This window comes from Rissa tridactyla, chromosome 1, assembly GCF_028500815.1.
Source record: "Rissa tridactyla isolate bRisTri1 chromosome 1, bRisTri1.patW.cur.20221130, whole genome shotgun sequence".
In the NCBI taxonomy this organism is placed as follows: Eukaryota; Metazoa; Chordata; class Aves; order Charadriiformes; family Laridae; genus Rissa; species Rissa tridactyla.
In genome coordinates, this window is record NC_071466.1 from 175839912 (window position 1) to 175856384 (window position 16473).

A 16473-nucleotide genomic window follows, 5' to 3' on the forward strand; every position below is an offset into this window, starting at 1 on the left:
AACCCCAGGCTTATCCTGATATTACAGGTGCGTGCACAGACGCATGGTACACACGCCTGTTATCTGGCTATGACCCCTAGCACGTGTATCGCAGACAACAGTAGTTGTTTTTCACGGCTTAGAAAACTTAACACAGATAATACTTGAAAATTGCCAAATGATTACGTGTGTTGCCCAATTTCAAACACCTTGACATGGTTTTTGAAAATAATCAGCATTTTACAGCACTCTCTGTTGAGAGCGCAGCTCTCACTTGACTATCTGTAATGGAAGCTTCCCTCTGACTCTGTGAAGAGCTCGGGTTAGGTGGCTTGCCCTAAGTTCCACCATGGACCAGAGCTGGAATCCAGGTTAGCAGAATGATTGTTACTTACTCTAACTGTGGAGACCACCTTTTTTCCTCTCACAGTCTCCTGTCATCTTCGTTTCACATACTCTGACATGGGCAGGTAAACGAACTAGAGATCCTATAACCTCAGTTACCTTCGGTGCACCATCGCGTTTTAAGCTGTGAGAGGGGCTGCTGTTGGGTGAACTGAGTGTGGACAGAACTCCTCTGGAGGCAATGGCTAAATGAAGCCTCTAGTATAATGCGCAGTTAATTAACCCTGCATTTTTAAACTTCTCAGTTCTTTCTCTTCCATTATAATTTTCTGAATGTATGAATGCATAATTTTGTTTGAGTACAATGAAAACAAAACTAGTGGCAGAGAAATTACATCATGAAAAATGATGTAGCAGCAGTTACATAGGTGACCAGCTGGACTTAGGCCTCTTGTGTGCACTTTGCACCTGAGGTTACTGAATAACTGCTCTGCGGGAGTAGGCTGTTACCTCCTGTGTAAACCTGCTGCTCGAAACCATACGCGTAATTTAGCCATGAGTATTACGGGCGGTTTGTTATCAGTGTGTGAAAATAGATATGGAGAACTGCTGAGATTACTTCTGGTTTCTCTGACAAGTTCTATTCTCCCAGCACAAACCCCTGTGCACTGACGTCTCCTCCTTTCCTGTCTGATCCTGTCCAAACCTCACCTCACTTGGCTTCTGCCTTCCAGCTTTTGTGCTTGCGTGTCACCCATCTCCTGTGGCAACCTTAACTTGCCATCTCCTAACGTGTCTGCCTGAGTGTGCAGCCTGGCGTTTCGGTGATCTCTTTCAATGATCTGATCTTGTGTGAACTGTGCTATTCAGGGCGATGATCTCAAATTATAGGATGTGTGCTCCAACACGAGTTTGGAAGCGGCGGGAAGATTAATGCTATGAGCTAACGAGCTGAATCACACTGTCTCTGATCAGGATGAAGTCATCCAGGAGCACGGTGGTAGATCTGCTTAGCCACAGCATGTTTTTTTTGAAGCTCTGCAAGTGCAGTGTAGACAAACCTCTTTAAATTGCCGGCAATTAACATTTCTTTGTTTTGCACTGAAATTTGAAGCATTTAATTACTTTCCTCATGCTGTTATAAATGCTTCTGTTAGAGGCTTGTCATCTGCACCACCGAGTTTTAGTGCATCTAGTCCAAGCAAACGAGAACTCCTAATCTGTACCTCTGAACCGTATCGGGCTAAAAGGTGAGGTTTCTCTGAACGGCTGGTATGAAGGGGGAGAACTGCCAAGATGCTTAAGCTGAATAAAGATTTTTATCCCCAGTGCTTGTCTAGTCTTGCTGCTTTTGCTTGGGACGTAACAGCAAATAACCGTCGTGTTTTGTTTTTCATAGATGCTACCAGACCTGAAGGCAGACAACCAGAGGCTAAAAGATGAAAATGGGGCCTTGATCAGAGTTATAAGCAAACTTTCCAAATAAAGGGTTTACTACAGCAGCAAATAACGGTATTGCACATCACTAGTAACTCCAGTGGACCATACTGTGGCAGTCACTGGAAGTGTGGGAAGATCCTTTGGAGACTGTCATTTTCAGATATCCTGCCAAACGCCCTCTTACCTGTGTGTTTTTTTGTATCAAGATCATTGTTTCTGTTAAAATGCAGCTGCTGAGAAGATAAAATGACTGAGAAATCTTGTTTACAGCTACAGCATAATAAGGAAAGTGTTCAAGGCCAGATACGCCTCAGATATTTAACCAGTAAGCCTTAGTTGTACATAAACACTTTTACATCAACAAAAGCTTTCAGCTCTCACAGAAGACAGTTACTCAATAATGTTTTTGTTGTGCCACAATTCCCAGTTTTTTTTCTATACTCAGTTTTTCTTTAAATCTTAAGTTTGGATTTTTTTTTTCCCTTCTAATTATTCATGTACCAGATTTTTCTTGTACAGTGTTTTCACAGCTTTACCATTTGCAGAGACCACACACCCTTTTAAATTACATATTTGTGTAGCTACCTAGAGTTGTATTGTCCGACCACCTGGAACAGAGATGTTTGGTGGAACATTTGCTTTCACTGTTTGTGCAATATGCATTTATTTCCTATACAAAATGCTTTAAAAGTCAGTTGAAACTAGAAATATTTTAAGAGTCCTGTTTTCTGCCTTTATTGGTCACTTTAAAAAATAAAAAAAAAAAAGAAGTTTGTAGTGAAAGATGTTAGATCCTGTAATCGTCACATTCATTTGAGCAGGTACTGAGTGATGCTGTATATATAAATGTGTACTGGTTTGATTTTTCAGACCACCACGTGGCATGCTTGAATATATTTCCCTATTGCAAATGTCTGTTAATGCAAATTAGGCTACTCCAGAATAGTGTGTTTAACAAAATTCATTAATTTTTATGGTATAAAGAATTTAGACATTGTACATTGTATGGAGCCCTATCTTTACAAAAAGTCTAAACTATATAAAATACTTTATTATCTTTTCCTCCCATTTTTTTTTTCATTTGATAGTGTTCACCGTAATAAAAAATCGCATAACTATAACTGCTTCACTACATTTCACATACCTGTATTTATCTGAGTGCTGTCCAAAACTGTTGTGCTAGCCAAAGTAACGTACTAAATCATTTGAAAAACATAACCCGTTACACTCACATTAATGTTTATATGCACTGTTGTTGCCATGCGAGAAGGCATCCAGTTTGATACCACCACCGCGTCAGACCATTTTATACATTTCAGTGGCCTTTAAAAACAACAAAAGTACTTCGGTGAAAATCGCTTTTGTTAGAAACAGCTTTTATATTTTCACTAAACCATTCAAAATACGACATCCTATTGGCACATAGTTTATTGCCTAAAACCACTGAACAGATCAGCCATTAAAACAAATTGTACATTGTAAAGCTTGTAGTAGCTATTGTATTATTGATTATATTGTATACTATATTAAATGTGAATTTGTACCCCTTCATTTAAAAAGGTCATTGTGTTCTACTGCCTACTTGGGGGGGGGGGGGGTTAGTTTTACCGGGGTGGGATATGTTTTGGTAAGGAAGACATGATGTCCTCTCTCTGTTGATTGGTTTTTTGAAGATGTAAGGTTATGCTCTTACTACCAAGCTCAGGATTCTTGATTTTAAAGGTACACGGATAGTTGGAGATATCTTATTGTAATTGCTCTGTATGAGAGGTGGGTCTGAACCATAGGGACTTCCATTGTCTTACGCTAACATAAAGAACTGAATGGCTGCAACGTACTGAGTTCTGTTACAAGACAGTTAGGCATATTCTGGATTATATTTGGTAAAGTTTGGGTGCCTGTGAATGATTAAATACGTGTTTCTAATATTTTAGTGTTTTATATTTAGGTTATTTATTCTTTATATCTAAAAAAAATGAATGGCTACTGTGCTATATTGATTTTATTGGTAGTACTGAGCAGACCTTGTATCTGCATGAAACTAGTTGCAAAACCCACTATTTTGGAAAAAAAAAATTGTATTTTGACATATACAAATAAAATGAATACAAACTATTTTAAATGTGTGAAAGTTTTACTGAGAAGACATTGAAATTTGTTATGACTTTAAACCATGTTATAAGTTTGCTATTTAAATTCTTTGGTGGGCATTTTTCATTCATTGCGTTACTTGGATGCAAAGTTCAAGTACCTTTCAAAGATTGTAATCAAATTGTGATTATTTGCACATCATTGTACATGCACATCTGTAAATGCAACAGTAAAAATGCCATATTTATGCAATCTGTAACAACTTGGACAAATGTTTATATATTTTACATAAACCTGTCTGTGTGCAGAATCTGAGAACCATTTTTTACGTGATATTAACTGAATCTCACAAAGCAATTGCTGAACTTGTGTCACCATCGTATTGTACTGATCGTCTTGCAGATCAAACGCATCCCCAGAAAATCCGGCTCCCACAGAGACAAAATGGGTAGTGGAGGACACATTATTGCTGGCTGCTGGCTCTGGCAGGCTTCCTTAAGCAACTCATGGCTTAAACGGTCATTCAAAAGAGCAACTGAGATTTTCAGGGGACTTGTCCCGGTGTAGAAAAGGATCTTTATGTCCCAGAATTAACATCAAATACACACAGAGGCATGGAAGTAGTTGGTGCTGGAGAGATGAGAGGGAAAGGGCTTGTCCAGCGCCAGCCGGGAGGGAAGCCAGAAGCCGGGGCGGAGGAGCGATGGCAGGTGGGACAGCAGCCGGGCAGCAGAGGGCAGGGAGGGAGGGGGCAGCGTGGCTGTGGAAGGACTGGCTGACTTAATGGCTCCACACGGTAGCGGTGGAGAAAAGACTGGAGCTGGAACTTCATTTTTTTTCCCCACCTCATCTCCCTCATCATAAACAATTCCTTCTGGACCTCCCCAGTTCCTCTGACCTACCATTTTCACACATCCGCTATTTCCTTGCCGGCTTCCAAAAAGAGCAGTTACAATTCATACTCTGCAGGTTGGTGCATTTGTTTTCGCTCAGCACCGAGTACAAAACATGAGTCTTGGTGTTTCTCTCCTGTAGAAATGCCTTCCATGCTGAACTTCGGCTTGCACTCAGATGAACATTAAACCAATGGGTATTAATCTCACCTGCTCAATATTCCTGGTCAGTGGCCATTTGATGGTCTTCTAAGAGCAAATGTGTCCTCACAGAACAAGCGTTCCCTCATTTCTTCTTAGAAAAAGTGACTATTTACATGTTATCTTATAGAAGAGAAAAGCATGCTCAGGGGCAGCTGAAGATACCTGCTTGAGATGTGCATCAAGGGAGAAATTTTAATTATTTCCTTCCCCTTTATCGTACAGAAATGGGCTCCACGGGAGATGGCTCCTACCCCTGCCAGCTGCCTTAACCTGAGGAGGTTTATAGGCAAGAGTGAGGGCACCACATAATGCCAAAAACATCCATATGGCGGTAGACAGGGAATCTACACAAAGAAAAGCTGGTGGCGAGGAGCAAGGATGCCACCATGACACCACGCCGGACGTGGAAAGGCAACACCATGTCAGAACATGAACGATTCACCTGAAAGGTAGGGGACGCATCAGAACAAACACATCAGACCAAAACTGGCCAGAAGTCAGAGATCGGGCCCCCATCGCATCCAAATGCCTGAACAGAGAAAAATTGTCCAAAGTTAGCAATAGTATGAATTATGCCTTCCTTCTGGCTTGTACTACTGCTCAGAGGAGGTATTAATTTCTTGTTAAATGAAGCTGTGATTATGAAAATAATCATTACACTGACTCGATCTGGATGATCCTGGAAAAGGCGTGACTCTCCACAGCTGGCACGTTACAGTTCCTTTATGGACATCTCAAGACTTTGCCACCCGTGTAGCACACCGGGTCCTCCAGAAAGGAACGCACGCCTATTTGTCTCCTTTGGGTTGCTTGTGGTCTTGTGGCAGAAGCATAAATGGAGGTGGCCAAATCTGCCACGCGATGCTGTGCAGCCATGGCTCCCAGGAGCTCCAGCTGGGCCACCCCAGAGAGCACCAGGCCTGCCATGGAGGCCTCTCGGCAGCTGCGGCCTCAAGCCTGTCCCGTATGGAAGGTGTAGGCGGCCACATTTCTAGTTACACCAAAGTCGCTTTTCCCCTTTGAGTGGCAGCTTCAGCTTCTCTAACCTGACACGACGCAGTGTGGGCAGCAGATAATTCTGACACCTTCACTGTGCAACTGAGAGGTTGATACCTTTTATAGATGAAATTTAACTTCCAATTACAATCCAGAGGACTGTGACAGCAAAATGTGAGAAAAAGCCTCTACATAATATACAGTTTAAAAAAAGAAAAACTCGACAGCTATACAAACATTACAGAATTTGCAAAGAGGGTGGAGGAACAATGTTAACTGCGTTGCAGAGGGTTGCTTTCCCACCTGGTTTAAATCCTAGGAGAGTTCTGTTGAGGCTCTGCCGGTCAGCCCTGGGAAAGGACAGGTTTTCCCCATGTAGGAACAGCCACTCTGCCTGCCCCGCAACAGAAGAAACGATTTGCTTCAGTTTTTCAGAAGAAGTTCTCACCGTTCATGGTTATGTACACAACGTTAACATTTCGCTACAGTGATTCAGCTTCCTCCAGTTCTTAAGTCAAAGCCACTAATAACAAGGGTAAGAAATGCCGATGATTACACTCATTTGCTTTATATTCGTTTTGATTGCAAGAGCAGCAGTTGGGGTTCGTGAGCGAGTAACAGCAAGTGTTATTGTGCTCTGCCTCAGCACAGATTAAGACAGACTAGAGCGGTCCTAAAGGTGACTGCAGGTTCCTGCATAGGAGAAGGAATTAAAAAACCACACAAAACCTCCCAAAGCCACAGTGAATTGCTCACGCTGTAAAGGGAGAGCTGCTGCCACACTGATGAAGTCATCGGCTATTCCTGCTTGTGTCAGCACCTCCCCATTTTGTATTCCTGATTAGATAGGAAAAATATGTAGCCTTTAGAGAAAGGAGGAACTGTTTGGTTTTTTCCTCTAAAAACATCACCTGTTGGATGTCTAATGTTTCTGATCTGGCCCAGGGATAATTACAGCAGGGACAAAAGCCCCACATTCCAACTCTAATTATTTCACCCTGCTTGCTTGGGTTCCGCATGTCTGTTTTGCAAACCTATTAAAGCTTAGCAGAAGTGGTTAGCCAAAATAGCACAATTCATCTTACAGTGTGGTCTTTTCCCTTCATTTTATTTGCTGGAGAAAAAAAAAAATCATGGAGGGAGGTGGGTGAGAAGAAGCTATTTATTCCCTTGGTACCATCTTTCTGCGCTTCACCTGTTCCATTATGGAGTCCTTTGAGCAGAGACTCACTGGGCTGAATTCCTCTTTTAGCAAACCAGCGTGGGGAGAAGCTGCTCCAGGTCTTGCTGTTCTGTCATCACCTCTGGTGGGGCCCCAGCACAGCTGGCTGCTGTGACCCCCCCCTTGCCCTCTCATGTCAGGGAACAGGTTGCCCAGGGAAGCTGTGGATGCCCCATCCCTGGAAGTGTTCAAGGCCAGGCTGGATGAGGCTTTGAGCAGCCTGGTCTAGTGGGGGGGCTGGAACTAGATGATCTTCAAGATCCCTTCCAACCTGAACCATTCTATGATTCTATTCTATGATCTCCCACCAAAAGGAAACATAAAATAGTCTTGTTACCCTTGTTTGTGTCTACATTATAGACCCCGGTTTTAATGATATGTCTCTACCTCAGAAAAGGACAGGCCTGATGTGAGGGAGTTGCTACGTTACAGCTAAAATAGAGCTGCTGCTCTCTGCGAGTGGTTACCCGGACCCGCACCCCAAGCCTTCCAAAGAAAAGGCCGTGACTTCATTATATCAGCTGTATAAAATACACATTTAGACAAAATTCACACAAAATACACATCTAGCTACGCAGTCTGGTCACTGCCCAGAAAGAAGACTTAATGAAAAAGTGAGTTTCTTTAAAAATAAAAATCCATCTTTACGTCAACTGCTGATACCATGGGTGTGATCCTCCAACTGTTATCAGCTCACCTCTATTTTTAGCTGCATGAAAAGCAGCGAATTACACCAAGTTCTTTCCTCCCACTTAATCCATGGCTGTAGGTGCTGCATTACGTGAAGCAAATTGCCCAGTAACTCTTCCTCAGCCCCCTTTTTGTACAAAATGCCAGTGCTTATGAACATAAAAGCTTTCGCTACGGGCTTTTATTATACTTCTTTAGTCCGGTGCATATAAAAGGAGCGACTCTGTTTAAAATTACAAGGGGGTGGGGGGAGGCGGAAACAACGTTACTTAGGGACTGAGCGCTAATATTATTTTACCAGTTTCCGCCTAGGACCAACGACCCCGAGGTGGGTTTCCAGCCGGCGGAGGAGCAGCCGCCCGGGGAAGGGCCGCCGGCTGGGCCGGGAGGTGGCACCAGACGGCTTCGCTTCTCCTGGGCTCCTCCCGGGCTCCTCCCAAGCTTCTCCAGGGCTTCTCATGGGATCCTCCCGGGTTTCCCTGAGCCAGGCAGCACGGCACGGCCTCTGAGACCCGCTCGGTGTCTTTTCCCCCTTTTTTTAATTGTTTTTCCCCCGACAACAGTACGTAGGAACAGCTCCAGACGACATGACTCGAGCAAATTGTGCCTCTGCTGTGAGTTAAGCCAGTTGTAGTGTGACGGATGAAGCGTGGCAGAGACCCGCGATCACAAATTAATTTAGACGCAAGGGATGCGCTGCGTTAGCCTGAACGCGGCAAGGACTCCTTTTAAATATCTCCTACAGAAAGGCTGCAAAGGGAGCTGCATGATTTAACACCCTGGGAATGGCAGAGAGAGGTCCTGGTGTGCTAGTGAGCTGAAATCCATCCCGTCGGGGAGCAGAAACTGTAACCCGAGGAGGGCTGGCCAGAGGGTCCATGGGTGAGTGCAGACAGGGACCCACTGCCCAGTGAGCGCTCCCATTCTGTGCCAAGAGACCTACAGACGAGGAGCAGCCACTCGCCAAGCACTGCAGGACAGCTCTGCTACAGCTGAGAGAGGGGGAAAAGCAAAAAAAATAACCCTCCATATCAGAAGTTGTCACGCCAGCAGTCCACAGCGGCACTCAACTTGGCTGAAATGACAAAACACTGCTTAACTCCTTCTTGCTCAACCCCCTTTCAATGTGATCGCTACATAAGCGCGTTGCTTCGCTTTGCAACCAGAGCGCTCTGTGGTCCTTGAGCGCTGTGAGGTCCTTGTAGCCCTCTTTGCCCCCTTCAGTCCCTCCTCCCTGTTCGTTGCCGCGCAAGCATGTGCAGCACACCACGTACTCACATCCTTCTCCAGGCTCCTCAACCTTTTCTCCTCAGCTCTGCAGGGATGGGGTTCTGCCCGATTTCCAAGCCACCGTATAGAATTATTTTCTGCGCAAGTGAGAGCTTTGAGGTTTAATTACATTCCCTGTTATTCAGGGTGATGGCCACAATAACCAAAAGACCCCAGAAGCCACTTCCCCTGGGGCCCTGAGCACTCTGAATTTCCCCGTGTCTGGGGAGTGGCAGTCAGAATTGCTACAGGCAGACGCTGAGTGCAAGAACTCCCTTCATATTTCACTAACGAGTCACTACAAGCTTACGGACATGCCACAGCTGCTGGAGAGAACAGGCTTTCCTCCGTCTTCTGCTCATCTCAGCTGTCAGCCTTCTCAGTGGCTCCTGTGTGCCACCCGCATCACCAAGACCCTCCTTGGACATGCAGCTCCCAGCACTCCTCATTCAGTCCTTCTGGTACTTGCTGCCTATTTCTGCCTGCTTAGACCATCTCCCATCCTTCTGCTTGCTTCTTCCATTTTCTGCTCATTGGCTGCTTCTCTCTCCCATTTCACTCCCCCTTCAGACCTAACCACTGGTCGCTTCTTCCCAAGCTAATTGCTCTACTGTTGTACCGACTACTGACTTCTCTACTGCCCACGATTCCTCTCTCCACAACTCAGCAGCCTCAACACTTTGCGTGCTCTCCCTCCACCTCTGTTACTCACCTCCCACTCCCCCTTTCCTCGCACTGCCTTATCCCGAGCTCCTCAGAAGCCCGCATCCCTAACGGTTTCAAACACCCCATTAATCTTTTCCTGACCACTGGATCTTTTTTTTTCACTGATAATCTAATCTTTACTTGGTAGGAATGTCTGTACCCAGCCATTTAGTTCCCGCCTACTCTCATTTCTCTCTAATCCAAGGGGGTGGTTTTACCACAAACTAAGCACTCTAGAAATCACCTGTTCCCACTTAATCCAGTTACTCCCCTCCTCAGGAATTAGCACTATTTTTTCGTATTTTTCTCCTCCATACCTCTGAAAGGTTTCAGGGTGAAAGATCTTACACATCTTCCCTTGTTTTCAACCCATCAAGGTGTTTGCAGGCAAACAGATATTCACTGTTTCTTCATCAGTTTCCTTTCATCTCTTTTTGAGTGTCCAACAACAAAGCAAACACATAAGGGGATGCCTTGTGGGTCCTAATGCCTAATTTGGGAATAAATAGTATAAACTGGGCATTGGCTGTGGATTTGCTTGTGGGCAGGACAAAGCACGCAGCTTGTCATTCAAGTAACTTTTTAAGTTAAAACTTCTTTTCAAAACATTTTTAAAGCTTGTCGTCTTCAATACTTTAGCAGTTTTCACCTTGAAACAGCGAAGAATGTGTAGTATGAGCAAAACACAAAATTCATTTTTAAGCATTGTCCACATTTGTTTATAAAAAATCATTACAATGTGGGCACATAGATTTTGTTCCAATTGTTCACACAAAAATTCAGTCCCAAGCCTTCATCCTAGATGTTATATAGCCTGGCCATATAGCGTTGAAATAGTTTCACATTATAGAATATCAACATAATTTTAACAATAGGAAGTATGCTTTATTTTTTTTTATGTTCTTTAAGCTATTGTCTCCCCTTGTAGCCTGTTTAGTTTCATACACGCTGGCTCTGAACTCTTCCAAGTGCTTCCCCCTCCTCTGCCTACACTCCCTGATATGTCACAGCCATTGATTGATTGCTGTTTGTGTTTGGTTTGGACACTTCCAGATGATTGCTACTAATAACCAGTACTAAATTCCTGAAATATCTGCCCGATTCCTTTTACAAGGCAACTTCGTTATGGTCCGTCACAGGAAACACAGTAGGCCCTAGGAATACTGCGGTGCAGGAGAAAAATAATCGCCAAATGAACGGATAGCTCAAACAAAGCATTGTAAAAAGCCATCACACTAAATTCTGCATGCATCATCTACTGCGTTTCAGTGAAGGCCAAGTTTCTTAGTCAGCTCTCTGAGGAGACCTGTCAGCCCGAACTATGATTCTTTTGGGACATAGTTTTGTGCCCGCTGCACTTTTCTACTACGTGCAGCTCATCACCTGCACAAGGGTAGATCAAAAGGATGCAGCGTAACAGCTTAAGCAAGAGGTACACGGGGAGAATCAAGAGACCTAATTAATTTTTACTGACTTTGTATTGGTCCTTCAACAAATCAAAATAAAAGCTAGAGGGCTGTTAATTAAAAAAAAAAAAAAAAAAAAGCCCCGAAGGGTTATGAACTAGAACCAGTACCAACAAGACACGAACTGACAGTAAGCCAGTAACCACTGGATTTGGTTTCTAATCTTCTAATTATTCATTTGCATGCTTACATTTGGGGATATAAAGACAGGAACCTAATTGTCTTTGGTGCGGACCAAAATCTGTTTAACAGTGTTTTAAACTGTAATGAGGGTTAGCTGTATAGAGGTGGATATGGCCAGAGGAAGCTGTCTTTAAGAAGAATGCATAGAGTCTGTAGGCGCTGGAAACGTATCATAAATATAAAAAGCAACAAAGGTAGTGTTATTCAGATAAGTTTATCTTAGCTTAAGCCTATGTTGTTATTTCTATCCTATGACTAGGTACGTCAGCTTCATTACCAAGGTGACAGACAGTATTTTGGATGGCACATCAACTTGATAACCTGTCAGCTCTGAGGGGGGAAAAACCTCAGGGGTTGAGATAAAGACAGTTTAATAGAACGGTAATGTAAGATGATGGTGTTGATGATAATCATAGTAATAATGACGATGAGGGTAAAAGAATATACAAAATAAAGTGATGCAAGGCAAGTTGCTCTCACCACATGATGATTGGTTGCCCAGCCCATCCCAAGCGGCAATCACGGATTCCTGCCCCCCAGCCAGCCCCCATTTATATACTGAGCATGACGTCTATGGCATGGAATATCCCTTTGGCCAGCTTGTCCTGTCTATGCTCCCTCTCAGCTGCTGTGGGAAGCTGAAAAAGTCCTTGACTAATGGAAACGTTACACCGCAACAACTAAAACAATGTGTGTTATCAACATTATTCTCATACTAAATCCAAAACATAGCAGCTACTAGAAATAAAATGAACATTATCCCAGCTGAAACCAGGACGCTCCCCCACTAGCTAAGATGGTGGCAGCCCAGCTGCCCATGCAGGGTATCCCGGAGAACTTGGTACTGTCTAGATGACAATATGTGACATGCCACACGATACCCAAGGCTAGATTATGTCTGGAAGACTATGTGAGCTCTCTCTCTTGTGGAGGAATACAGAGATACCAGAGGAACCTCTGTCTGAAAGCAGTTTGTTCCCAAAAGGAGAACTCCCAAAAGGAATCTAGTGGAGGCTGGACTAATGAGCCAGCATACGGACAAAACTAATTCCTCTGTGTTATGCTCCCTGGTATTCTTCCTGTGAAGCAGCATGGGCATTCTGCAGGAGCATTTTAGTTTGACAGACTCTGCGCTGCTCAAGTATGTCTAGGTAGCTTGTTACCTTAGAAAATTTTCCCCAATGTAAGTCACTTCATATTTATCTACACTGAATTCCATCTGCTACTTTGTCACTGCCACTCGGTTTGGCAATTTTTTATTTTTCACTTTCTCAGTTTCTTCTGTTTCTTTGCAATACTTTGATTTCGATGGCTGCTCCATAATGAAGAGCTCCACTGCCAGATGCTCCCTTGGTTCCTTCACAGTGAACACAAAAGTGAGGGTCATAATGGAAAAGTGTCTCCTCCTAGTGCTTCTTTTGTGATCATATCTTGGCCCTACTGGTTTGCCATCAGGGGATTTCCTTCAATGCCTTTTGCAAACTGGTCCTCAAGCGTATTTATACTCTGCCTTATAGCCTCCAGCCTTTCCTCCCTTCTCTCCCAAGCCCTGTGAGCCTTGTCAGCGTAGTTTTTCTCTGCTTTCTCACTGTGCAACTTTTTGACTCCATGTCTGTTTTTCATCCTTACTCCTCAACAGGTCGCTCTAGTGCATTCTTACCCAGTTCACTGTTCAAATCTGGCCCAAGAAAGTACCTATTTGGGCAGAAAAAAAAGAGGTAGCATGGTTGCTCAACAACCTGTGCCAAAGCTATGCTGGTTGAACTTCACCACAAATAGCAAGGAGCAGTGAGATAAGCCGAGTCATCGGTCTGTACCCTCATACGGTGCCGAACACGAGAAGCAGTAACAGACCATCTTACAGAGTGAGATTGTGAATTGTGGCAGAAAACATTCTCATCGCGCCTTTGAAGTCATCCGCACAGATACTGAATCCATTCCCATCCCCGCTGTCATTCCCATCCAACAACTGCCAGCTGGAGACAGACGGCAATCTCTGCACTAATTTCTCATACTATAAGATGAAATACTTCAAAAACCAAGCAAAATTCTTTCTCTAAGTTTGTTGGTTTGTTTTTTTTTCATTTTCACACTGCACTCCTCTATGCACTAGATGAAGGAACTTTGCTGCAAGAAACAATACTAGTTTGTCTGCCAAACCAAACTAGTTCAAAGAAACTACATAGTTATTTTTGGTCAAATGATAGCAGAGTTCAAGAATGGTAAAACACACACAGAAACCAGACTAGAATTGTAGAATCATAGACTGGTTTGGGTTGGAAGGGACCTGAAAGATCATCCAGTTCCAGCCCCCCTGCCATGGGCAGGGACACCTCCCACTAGACCAGGCTGCTCAAAGCCTCATTCAGCCTGGCCTTGAACACCTCCAAGAGACGGACTCTAGGACTGATCTCCAACACCTCTTGATAAATCCAGCTATTTCACAAAGCTCTGTTGTATTTACATGCAAGACTTCAAATCAGGCCCTAGCACTTGAAAAAAAAAGTTTTAAGCATCCAATTCAGTAGCACAGCAAAGAGGACAAAATTGATATTTCAGTGAAAGTGGGAGTGTCAGATTTGTATGAGTTTCCAGGCACAAGTCATAACAAAGTAATCTAGTTAAACCACTGACTACAGTGACTACAACATAATTAATTGTTAGAACCTTGCAGAGGAAAACCTTGCCAGAAGGTCAGCACTGTGACACTAAGCTCCAGAGAGGGTAAAAAAAGAATAATTTAATTAGTTCCTGGAAGTAAAGGAAATAAAAGTCCATGATGATAGGCTAAGCCTCTCAGATTAGATAGTGTGCATAGCTCAGAAGTAGCAGAAAGTGGTATTAAATGGCAAGGGACAGCAGTTTATCTGCATTTAGACAAAAATGCAAAAACAACCAAGACCAAGCGATGACAGAATTTGGCAGGTAAGAAGAGAGAAACCACAGATTAAGAGAGAATTTGAAAGCAAACAGTACAGATGTAACCAGAAATAAACCCCCCCACTGCGTACTTAAAAAAAAGGAAGTTGGTTAGAGACAACATATGCAATCACTTCCCCGTCCAGATATGAGACTACCAGCATCTCCACATTTCCCTGCACAGCTTCGCACCTTCACTGACATCCTGAAGTCATAGGAAAGAGGCCAACGGCCAAGGCTATGGAGAACCACCTGAGTTTTTTAATTCTTTTGACCATCTCTGGCAGGTATTAAATGTTCTGATAGCAATATAACTGGGAATAACAAAAGAGTGCAAGAAGGAAGACACTTGCGAAATGTGTTTCACATGGTTTTATCTCCTCCTAGGCATGTGGTCTAAGGCAGCATGAGCGGTCGGAGAGAGGAGAGCAAGTACTGCTGCAGGAGAGCAGAGCATTGGCTTGGAAAGCATTAGTCAGAAAAGGTTAAAAGGAAGAGTCAAGAGGGATAGTAGTGCTATGTTTGAGGATTATTTTACTTTTAGGGGGAGATCTGACATTAGAAATATGGAGCATAGGTGAGGATTTCACAGGAAGGTTAAAGGGAAGTTACAGTCAGAGATTTAATGTGAAAGGTTTAAAGAGAGGTTTTTGAAATTTTATGGATAAAAAGAGGAACAAGTATTTCTACAAAAAGGTGGCAGTAAGATTTCACTGAGTCACAGCAATTTTAAGCAACAGCATTTATCATAGAACGGTTCAGGTTAAAAGGGACCTTAAAGATCATCTAGTTCTACCCCCTGCCCTGCCATGGGCAGGGACACCTCCCACCAGACCGGGTTGCTCAAAGCCCCATCCAGCCTGGCCTTGAACACTTCCAGGGATGGGGCATCCACAACTTCTCTGGGCAGAGAAGGTTTTATGGAAGGATAGTGTAGAAATAAGTACATGGATAGAGGTTAGTTGCAGGGACAGTGATGGGCGTGAGGATTATCCAGCAGGTGAAATTTAAAGCAGCAGAGAGGGAAGATTTAATGGGGCAGCACCAGAGTGTGCTCAATAAACCTAGTTTAATAAAGCACGAGTGATAAAGCAGGTAGAACAAGTATGTGACTAGAAAAGTTTGTATTGGGAGAAGAAACGTGAAGAATGCTGACTGAATGGACCTCAAAGGGGATGAGATCCGGGAAGCAGCAGATAGGTGCACTAAGGGAAGGAGTTTGATGGAAGTTCAGGTGAGACAGGCAGAGGCGGGGTGAAGTCTGGAGCAGAAGGAAGAGTACGTGTGTTTGAGAGACAGACAGGCAAATACAGTAAACTCAACAGAGGCTTTGGGGAGAGCTTCCAGAGATGCTGAAGAGTGTGAGAGGGAGGGAATGTTTCAGCAGAGGGGACACCAGCACCTGTGGGTATAACAAATGTTTGCTCTGCTCGGAACCCGATGGTAACGAGCAAACAGACACTGGGCAGGAATATGGATGTTGTCCTTAATTTCCTCGGTCAATAATATGTTATTGTAGTCATTGTTTTATTTTCCAGACCCTGAAAAATGCCACTTCAGAAAAGATTATGGCTCAGACAAACTTGTACACAGAACCTTAAAAAGGTTAGATAATTTGGTTGAACCCCTAGAAGAAATTAGAAAAATCTTAAACAGCTTGCAACCCTTTACAAAGGAACAAGCCCAACCCCAAAAGGCACTTAATTTCCTTAAGATTTTAAGAATAAATGATGGGGTTTATTCTAAATTGAGAAATGAAGTGTTTGTTTTTTGCCTGGCAAAGGAGACCAAGATGATCCTACCCAATCCTGGTGGCGATTTTGCCTCTAGGGGAGAGTCTCATTCCATAATAATGAATATATAAACCCCACCATCTTAAGGCTTAGGGACCCTTGTCATTATGCCAGCTTAAAACATATCTAATAAAATGAATTGTATTTCTAGGCCTTAAGAATATCCTGAAGATTTTTTTGGTAAGAAAAATGCTGTTCTAAAAATGTTTGCAAGCTATTAAGCTGTTCTCCGTTGTGGCAGGGGAAAACATGCAGCTTGATACTTAAACTATTTGGGA

At 43.4% G+C, this 16473-nt stretch overlaps 1 protein-coding gene across 2 annotated transcripts in view; it reads left to right on the forward strand.

Moving 5' to 3' along the window:
- PPP1R12A (protein phosphatase 1 regulatory subunit 12A) overlaps positions 1–3879 on the forward strand; it is a 122884-nt gene extending 119005 nt beyond the window's left edge. For both annotated transcript variants that reach the window (XM_054188559.1, XM_054188561.1), the window contains one exon: positions 1724–3879. In XM_054188559.1, coding sequence (XP_054044534.1) covers positions 1724–1810 — 87 coding nt within the window. In that variant the 3' untranslated portion in view covers positions 1811–3879. The remainder of the gene's footprint in view (positions 1–1723) is intronic.
- The last annotated feature ends 12594 nt before the right edge of the window (positions 3880–16473 follow it).